Source organism: Condylostylus longicornis, unplaced genomic scaffold (assembly GCF_029603195.1).
Source record: "Condylostylus longicornis isolate FDR11 unplaced genomic scaffold, ASM2960319v2 ptg000049l, whole genome shotgun sequence".
In the NCBI taxonomy this organism is placed as follows: domain Eukaryota; kingdom Metazoa; phylum Arthropoda; class Insecta; order Diptera; family Dolichopodidae; genus Condylostylus; species Condylostylus longicornis.
Window position 1 is genome coordinate 4,846,763 of NW_026578018.1, and position 10,309 is coordinate 4,857,071.

The 10,309-nt window shown below is 24.3% G+C and overlaps 1 protein-coding gene across 1 annotated transcript; it reads left to right on the plus strand.

Moving 5' to 3' along the window:
* Positions 1 to 1,127: 1,127 nt before the first annotated feature.
* On the plus strand, positions 1,128 to 4,926 carry LOC129611319 (DNA repair endonuclease XPF). Its single transcript, XM_055524402.1, has 9 exons — positions 1,128 to 1,450; positions 1,514 to 1,675; positions 1,820 to 2,416; positions 2,482 to 2,636; positions 2,716 to 3,263; positions 3,317 to 3,649; positions 3,714 to 3,965; positions 4,030 to 4,203; positions 4,297 to 4,926. Exons 1-9 carry the CDS (start codon positions 1,209 to 1,211, stop codon positions 4,879 to 4,881), a joined length of 3,048 nt encoding a protein of 1,015 aa, XP_055380377.1. The 5' UTR covers positions 1,128 to 1,208; the 3' UTR covers positions 4,882 to 4,926.
* The last annotated feature ends 5,383 nt before the right edge of the window (positions 4,927 to 10,309 follow it).

A 10,309-nucleotide genomic window follows, 5' to 3' on the forward strand; every position in this document is an offset into this window, starting at 1 on the left:
GGGAAGACATTCTGAGCTTAACATACATAATAAACTCTTGCTCTACAACCAGGTTCTTAAGCCTATATGGACTTATGGTATACAGCTCTGGGGCTGCGCCAAAGACAGCAATATTAAAATTATACAGACTTTCCAAAATAAGGTCCTCAGAATCATTACTAATGCGCCATGGTACGTAAGTAACGATACTCTACATCGAGATCTGAATGTGCGTACAGTCAAAGAAGAGATTAAAAATCACGCCATACACCATCAGTCAAGATTACTTCAGCATGACAATCCCGAGATGCTGCAACTATTAGATGTTGGTCAAGTGCAAAGACGCCTAAAACGGACCAGACCACTTGAACTCGTCGACTAGATCAAAATAAATTTTGTTACGGGGAACTCATCGGTGGATGATGCGCCCATAACCCCCACTTCAAGACAGAAAGAAATTGCTAGATAGGAATTACTTTCTTAGTTGCAATATGAAATATAATAAAAAAAAAAAAAAAAAAAAAAAAAGATTCGATGTGTCACTTAACAATTTATATTTCTTATTTAATTATATTTTGCATTTACTAGTATGAAATACAATAAAAACTAGTTTTTGTTTTTGAGTATAATGTATAAAAAATTATAAATTTAAAATAATTAATTTAATTCAGGTTCCCACATAAAGCTTTTCCGCCTTTTTACTTTTGGTTTTGTCATGCTTCGTATTTAAGTCCCAAATATAGGCCGATTATATTTTGAATTCACATTCCATCTCGCTTTGTATCTACCGTTTATTAATTTGATCATATCCAACCAGCCGAAGTTAAGTAATACGATTCAAATTAAATTTTTTATTAGAGACTTTTACTTTCTATTATCTATCAAAAAAATTTAATAATATAAAAAACAATTCTGTTGCAAGTATGTGTATGTGTACAACATGTGTATATAACCAAGCCCCTTTTAGCGAATATTTGAGTACATAATTTTTCTGAAGCGAATAGAATTAATAAGATTTTAAACTATCATTTCATTATGTTGACGTTAGCTTTGTTTACAAACAAAGCTGACTAGCTGCTTTACTTCAAGGTACTTTACATCAAGTTTAACAACAAAACGCCAAATATATTGTACGCCAATATGTGCAAGGCAGCACAAAACATACCGTTTTAAATTTAACTTTTTTGTGAAATATATTATTTAAACAAATTAAATCAATTACAAATAAAATGGAATCAATAAATGTTCAGAATAAAAAAACGGAAGAAGACAATTGCTTCATCGAAGAACAGAAATTGAACAACAATGAAAATGTTAAAAATTTAATAAATGAAACAAATGAAGACGCTTGCATGACGGATATTACTTCGGCTGAAGAATATTTAGAAAAGAAAAATGTAATTCTTTTACCTTATGAAAAACAAATTTTTTTAGATATGATTCAATCAGACGCATTAATGATCTGTGCAAGGTACACATGTACATAATTACCTGATTTTTAAAATAAATATGAGAAAATTTGTTTTTTTTTAAGAGGGATTTCTTATGATCGTCCATTAATTCATATATTAAGAGCTTACAGTGATTTTGCCAACTTAATATTAGTCATTAATAGCTCAGATTGGGAAGAAGAATATTATAAATCACAGTTAGAAAAAAAATATATTCGTGAAGTATCTAATTCCGTAAATGAAAGGTAAGTATATCCTTTGGGTTTTTCAATTATGTTTAAACAAATCTTAGCTAATTAATAGTTTATACAATATTTATAAAACATTTAGAAATATAATTTATACAATAGTGGTAAAATATGTTTATCAGTTCATATAATGTATTTTAGGGAAATTACATATTTGGAGGGTGGAATACAATTTGTTTCTACTAGGATTTTGGTTGTTGATTTACTAAAAAATAGAGTACCAATTGATTTAATAACTGGAATTGTGGTTCTACGAGCACATACAATAGTAGAATCATGTCAAGAAGCCTTTGCTCTCCGTTTATATCGGCAAAAAAATAAAACAGGATTTATAAAAGCATTTTCACAAAGTCCAGAATCTTTTACAATCGGATGGAGCCATGTAGAACGCACAATGAGGAATTTATTTGTTAAGGAATTATTTCTTTGGCCAAGATTTCATGCTACTATTCAACATTCAATAAAACCTTATGAATCTCAAGCTATAGAATTTCACGTTCCAATGACTATAAATATGACTAAAATCCAGGCACACATCTTGGATATTATGAATTATTTAATAAAAGAAGTAAAGAGAATTAACAGATATGTCGATTTAGAGGAAGTTACTGCTGAAAATTGTGTTACCAAAAAATTTCATAAAATTTTACAAGCTCAATTAGATCCTATATGGCATCGTTTAAATTCTCAGACAAAATTAATTATTTCCGATCTAAAAGTTTTAAGAAACCTAATTATGTAAATCTGTTATTTGTTGTCAACTCTCTCCTCTATTTATCAATTCAAATGTAATAATATTTTAGATCTACTATATATGGCGATGCTGTAAGTTCTTTCAACCTTACAAGAAAATACAGAACAACAGAATATGCGATGAATAATTCTGGTTGGACTTTGCTTGATGCAGCCGAAAATTTATTTAGTATTTCCAAAAATCGAGTATATAATTCACAAGGCGGTAAATATGAACTATATTTAATTTAATTAAATTTAAAATTTTCTTTATTATATAAATTTATGTTAATTTAATTTGATAGAATTTGAGCCAGAGCATTGTCCCAAGTGGAAAGCACTATCAGAAATATTAAGAGTTGAAATACCAAACGATATCAAGACCAATAACAAATCAAATTCTGAACCGGTAAAAGTGTTAATTTTATGTCAAGACGCTAAGACGTGCTATCAACTTAATCAGTTTCTAATGGAAGGTCCTGAGCGTTGCCTATTTACGACGGCAATACGGGCAGATGTTCCTATTATAAAATTGTCTGATGTGTACAAAGAATTTTCACATAACAAAATCAAAAGAGAAGTCGATAGCACCTTCAAACAAAAAAGCAAAGGAAAATGTGCTCAACAATCTGATATTAACCTAGATAAAAAACAAGAAGAAAATGTAGAAAAATTTGAAGAAGATGATCTTGATCATATTTTGAATAAGGGTGATGCTCAACCTGAATCTGATCTTTTTCAGGAAAGCTATATTTTAACAATGACTCAGAATATAGATGTGGAAAAAGAGTCTATTTCTGACACAGATGACGATATCAAGCATGAGCAGTCGGTTTTTGAACCATTTCCAGAGGTTAAACTAATTTATTTAACAATTTAAGATAAATAATTTATGAAAATTTGTAGATGGAAAACCTTGACCTTACAACCGCAATTTCAGCATCTTCAAAAAAAATGCAACCAATGATTTGTATTCAGACTTTTAAAACCCAAAAAGACGGTGCAAAAGGATTAGATCGAACATTAAATGAATTTCAGCCGCAGTATGTTGTGATGTATCATTGCAATGTTACAGCAGTCAGGCAATTAGAAGTGCACGAAGCGACGCTAAGAAGAAAACCAAAAGAGAGAATGCGAATTTTTTTCTTGTTCCATTCAAAAACAATAGAAGAGCAATCATATTTAACAAGTTTAAGAAGAGAAAAACAAGCTTTTGAATTATTAATTGATACCAAAAAGGTAACCTTTTTTTTTAAAAAAAAAAGATGTTTTATTGCGCTTGTTATGCTAACTGTTTGCGTAGACAATGTTGATTCCAGAATATCAAGATGGTAAGACAGATGAAGCTTTTGAAATCCTTAAGCCAATTGATCATGATGAGCTTGACGTTTGGGGAATGAAACAAAGTAGTCGTAAAGCTGGCGGGCAGGAATCGCAAGAAAAAAAAGAAGAGCTTGTACATCCGAAAATTATAGTTGATATGCGAGAATTTCGATCTGACTTACCTTGCCTAATACATCGCCGTGGATTGCAAGTTATTCCGTTAACAATTACTGTAATATTTTATCGTTAAAAATTAAATTTGGTTTTCATTTTCTTAATGACTAAATAAATTGTAGATTGGAGATTACATCTTAACCCCAGAGATTTGTGTTGAAAGGAAATCTATATCGGATTTAATTGGGTCATTAAATTCTGGTCGCCTATATAATCAATGTATTCAAATGCAAAGATTTTATGCAAAACCTATTCTATTAATAGAATTTGATCAAAACAAACCATTCCACTTGCAGGTACATATAAATTTATTAATACTTTACTTAAAAGAAAAAAGAGCTGCAAGTTATTTTCAAATAATTTTATTATCAACAACATATTCGCTGTAGAATAAATTCATGTTATCAGGAGTTTCAACTGTTTCATCTAACGCTGATGTTGTTCAAAGATTGCAACTATTAACTTTACATTTTCCTAAATTACGTTTAATATGGTCTCCAAGTCCATATGCTACAGCACAACTTTTTGAAGAGTTAAAGCATGGTAAAGAGGAACCGGATAGCATGGCGGCTGTCGCTCTTGGTAATGATGACTCGTCACAATTTGAGGTTGATATTTTTAACTCAAATATTTATGATTTTATGACACGTTTACCTGGTGTGAATTCAAAAAATATTCATAAAATCATGAGAAACGGTGGAAGCTTAAAAGAATTGTTAAAAAAAACTGTCGAAGAGCTATCTGAGTTGTGTAATTCAGAGACGGACGGAAAGCTGCTTTGGGATAGCCTACATGTTTCACATTTACCTGATAAAGATAAGGAGCCAATGACTTCGTCCATTCCAAATGCAAATCCGTCAACTTCTGGTTATGTAAGTGGTAAAATATTCAAAAAACTAGGTAGAGGTAGAGTGGCAAGTTGTAGCGGAAGAGGAAATAATAGGGGTTTCAACAGAGGTGCAAAAAAATTTTAAATACTGTTATGTATATATGAGCATCTTTTATTAAAGAAAAATGATAAAAAATAAATGCTTTTTATTGAAAAAAAAAATTTGTCATAATTTGATGAATAACGTAGGCTTTATAATTTACTATATATGACGCAATAGTTTTCCAGTATTTGTGAGAACTTATACAACCATGAACCCATTTTTTTTTTGGAATAAATATAACATAAATTTAAGAAGTATTTTGAGCATGACAAGGTAAAGCAAATATTGGTTAAACTCAATCGAATTTCCAAAACTAAAGAATTTTTGAAAAAAAAAACGTGATGGAAAACGGAAAACATTCGTCTCACATGGAAAATACAGAATGAATATGTGATACTAACTCAATTCCTTAGCTTTCGATGAGAAAATTAAAATGCAGATTTTTTTTACCGAATTAATATTTGAGTTCTGATATTTTTGAGCTTGAACTGTTCTAAGTGTATATAACTTCAATAAATATACATATTTAATACATCACGTTTTAATAAATGTTCAATAGTTCTCATACCCCATTTATACTCGTCGACTAGCTTAAAGCAAGAAGGCAAGAAATACTGCAATATTAAATGAAAGTGATATCATATAAAAAAATATAACATAATTGAAAATTATGTAAACCCCATATCTATTATTAGAAAGAAAAGCTTAAATTTATTTTTATAACATAGGAAGAGTTAATTTTTTAAGGTAAAAGTGTTCATTATTTTAAAAACTTCCACAAAATAATGTGTTACATTTGTCTGTAAATTGAGGCTGTAATCAGAGTTTTGTATACGGCCACAAATAGCAATCAAGCATTCGGTAAAAAAAACAGAATTCTGTTTGAATTTTATTTTTATATATTTTCTTAATCATTTCTTTTTCTTTTTTTTTTTTTGTATTTTTTATATTCCTAAAAATCTTATTAAATTTTTAAATTAATCTTACATTCATATACATCATTTTTTTCTGTTACTTTTTTTTTTTGTAATTTTAGGTTTTATGTATAATTTTTCCCTATGCACTTTTTTTCCTTTTTATTTTCTCCTCAATAATTTCGAAGTTAACACTAAAAATTCTTTTTTTTTTTCAAATTTTTTAATAAAAAATAATCAATACTTAATTTATAAATATTAATACATATTTATATATATTATATAAATATTACATATACTTATATATGTGTAATATGTGTATATGTAAATATAAATACATTATATGTGCATATAATTTTTATTAGAAAAATCTACAATTTTTTTATATTTATTTAAAAAATCAAGAAAACAAAACAAATTGCTGAAATAATAGTATAAAATTCGAAGAATATTAGTTTGTATTTTTTAAGAAAGGATTTAAACTGGACGAACAATTTATAATTAGGTTATTATACATTTATTTTTTTTATATTTTAACTACTTCATTGAATTAATTTTTATAAATGTATATTTCTTCTTTTCATTAATTTCATATATATATATATACATATTGTAAAATTGCCATTATATCACTAAAATAATTTAATTAAATTATGTGTTTATTTTGATAGCTGGTACTATTTTCAAAACAGAAATAAATTATTCTGTAAAAAATTTCCAAGATATCAATCATAAAAATAATAGTTGAAATATCATTAATTTTTAAAATAACACTTAAAAACAAAAAAAAAAAACAAAAAAATTTATTGAATATAATTTTTTTTGTTTTTATATCTGTATGAAAACTGAACGGATAATTTGTTTCATTGGTTTGAACCAACTGTTTTATATGAATCAGTTAAAACTTAGTTTGAAGCACACGTTAAAATAATCTGTTTGACATTATTTTTTTTATTAATATTTTATCTAGCATTAACAGAAATTGTATTTATTTGGGGTTTAAAATAGATTTATTTTTGCAGTTTTCTAAAATTTTTCGGTACGTTTTTGCCTGTGCACGCAAATATAAATTGCACACAAATTGCTGATAAATTTATAAAAAAAGAGTAAAATTTTTTATTTTATATTTTTCTTTTGCGATAACTTATTAATTAAAAATTATTTAAATATCAATTATTTCCGAATTCGAATTTCTGAAGTTTCTCAAAAAAGCTAAAGTTTAAATTAGTTTCATTTCGTGTAAGCATGATTTGGTTGTTATTCAACATTGCAACCGAATTTAAATTGTAAGAAATTTTTAGCAATTTATTTAAATCTTTATCTTTTTCCTATGATCATATCAAGTTAGGTTTAGAATTTTGCAAATAAACTATTGTACCAACACTGAAATCTTTAAAAGTTTATATATATATTCATATAGAGAAGCCTAAAAAATTTTTTGAAGGAAAAATTTGTATATAATTTTTTAACAACTAACTTTTCCAACCGTATTTTTAAGGGCTTTTAATAAAGTCATCTTGCAAAAATTTTAATTTTTAAGCTGTTAAGTCTCATAAATTTAGAATTTTTAGAAATAGAAAATAAAATTAAGAGAAAAAACATAATAAATATTTATTATTATATGTATTATTATCGATTGATTATAATCTTTTAATTGATTATAAATTTTATATATAAATATGTATATAACATATATATATTGATATATTATTATTATATATACATATACTATCGCAGCAGTTAATCCGTTATCGAAGACTAAATTTTTAAACTTATTTTATCTGTTTCTGAAAAGTTATTTACATAGAATTTATGCTCTTAATTTTTATAAAATTACTATCAACTTAATATTAAAAATTTTAATACAAAATTGTTGCTGCCCTTCTACAATTTAGAATCAAAACTACAAGCAAAATATTGAAATTATACTTTCAAAATTAATATCAAAATTTGTATTGAATTTACGATTAAAAAATGTCAAGGAATATTTACAATTGGAAAAGTTATTTTGTTTTCTAAAATAATAATAATAAGTTACCCCACACTTGTTTTTTAAAAAATATATCATTTTATTTAAATTTTGTTTTATTTATTTTTTCAATATAATTTTTATATGTATAGTATACACATATATTATACTATGTATTTTATTTGCTAATGAATACAAATTTAAATTTTTTCATGATAATTCTTTTTGTTACCTTTTTTTCACAATGATTTTTTTCCTATTTTCTTTTTTTTTATTTGCTGTCTACATTTATTTCTATTATTTTTTTCTTAGTGCACTAACTAAAAAAAATCAAACATACCTTTTTTTAATTAATAATTAGATTATTTAATTAAATTGAATTTTGTAAATATAATATTCAATAGTTAATAATAATGTACATTTATGACATAGGAGTGTTATTTTAAAAACTAAAATTTAAAGAAAAATAATTAACGTACATACTACGTGAATATACATATATATATGTAAATATGTATAAAATATATTTATAAATACATATGTATATACGAACATATAATTATAATATATATTTTGTTGATAATAATTATGTTAATGTATAGAAGAACAAAACCTAATGCAATAAAACTACAATCTAAATTTATACATTTGATTATAAAATTGTTCACACAATCTATACATGTATTTTTTGCACACCATATGAACAGTATGCGCTTATGTACATAATGATATACATGTATAATGCATACGTGAAGAAATAATAAGAAACGTAACAATAAACGACATCAATTTTTTCTGTTTATTCTTATGTTTTTTTTGTTTATCAATATTTTAATTCTTTTAATTTTAATTTTTTATAATAGTTTTAATATATTATCAAAAAAATTTTTATTTTTTTTTATTTTTCTTTTTTAAAATTTTTGTATCACAAAAAATGTTATGTATCTTTTTATTAATTTGATTAAAATAGGTTTTTTCTATTAATTTATAATTATTATTATGTTTTTTAAATTCAAGATAAAATCAAAATGGAATAACTTTAATTTTGTCTTGAATTTACGCTTTTTTTTTGTTTAAGTAAATAAGTTTTGAAAACTACGTTATAAAAATAATAAAAAAAAAAAAATAAATTTTCGTTTATTACTGTAACGTAAAAATTATTTTATTTAAGGAATCTACACGGTTCATCTTCATTTATGTATTATTATTATTTTTTATTTTAGAACTTCACATAATTATATTGATACTTGTAAACATAAAGATTTCATTTTGAATAACATTTTGATGGATTCGTAAATATTTATTTAGCAATATGCATATGTAGATTGTCAAATAATAGTCAAAATACAAAAATTTATTTTTGGACAAATATATCTTTTAACGTTCAGTAAGGTTTACTTTATAATAACTTGCGAGATTGTAATATTGGAGAACATAGAAAAAATATTGAATTTAAATTAATTGTATTGTGTATTTTGCAATCAATTGATGTTTTAACAAAAACCGAAATCTTTATAACAAAATTGTTATTTGAGGATTTTCTAGGAACGATACGTAATAGCAAGAAATAAATATAAAAATTTCTTATTAATTTTTTGATTTTTGTAATAAAATTGTTTATTTAAAAAATATTTAATAAATACATAAATGGGCCCGAAAAAAAATTTACTTTTTACCAACATTTTTTTTCTTTCATTTTTTTTTATTATTTTTTTTGTTTTAACGTAATCAGAATTATAATATACAAAAATAACAAAAGTATTACAATTATATCTATTTAAGTTTTTTGTAAAACAATTCGTACGAAGTTAAGTATATTCTATTTTTAATATATATACCTATATTTTGTATAAAAATTTGAAAAAATTTATTTTATAATACATTATGCGATTTTATACTGGCACAATTTTCAATTATATATTTAATCCTTTATACATGAATAAATTCTTTTTTCTTGTAATTTGGTAAAAAAAGTTTTTTGTAAATTTAAGAGCATTTTTGAATTTTAATTATATAACATAAAACGAATACAACAAAAATTAGAATATAAAATGTTTTAAAAGAATAATTATTTTTTTTTATTTATTTAATTCATAAATTTTCTATTAAAAAAATGGTATAAAATTTATATATATCTAGGTTATTTTCATATAGATTTTTTTTTATCTTTTTTTTTCTTTGTTAAGAATTGGAATTTAACGAATTGCTTGTATATACTGTTATTTATAATAAATAAATAAATAAAAAAAAGTTAATTAAGTTTTTAACAAAATTATAGTATAATTACATATTAAAAAAAAAAAACAAAGCAAAATCTCGTCTTCGTACGAACTTATTTATCTTTATTGGGCTGTCAAAATAGGTTATTTGATTATATTCTTGTAATAACATTGCTTAACAACTAAAAAACCTTCATTTTAAATTAGGAAAAAAAATGTTCTAATGTTAAGAGATAAAATATAAAATAAGAATAAAACTAAAAATTAAACTATTTTGTAAAATATTGGACTCGATATACTATTAAGTTTTAATTAGTATATACATTCATTTCATGTTTTTATATTATATATATATATATATATATATA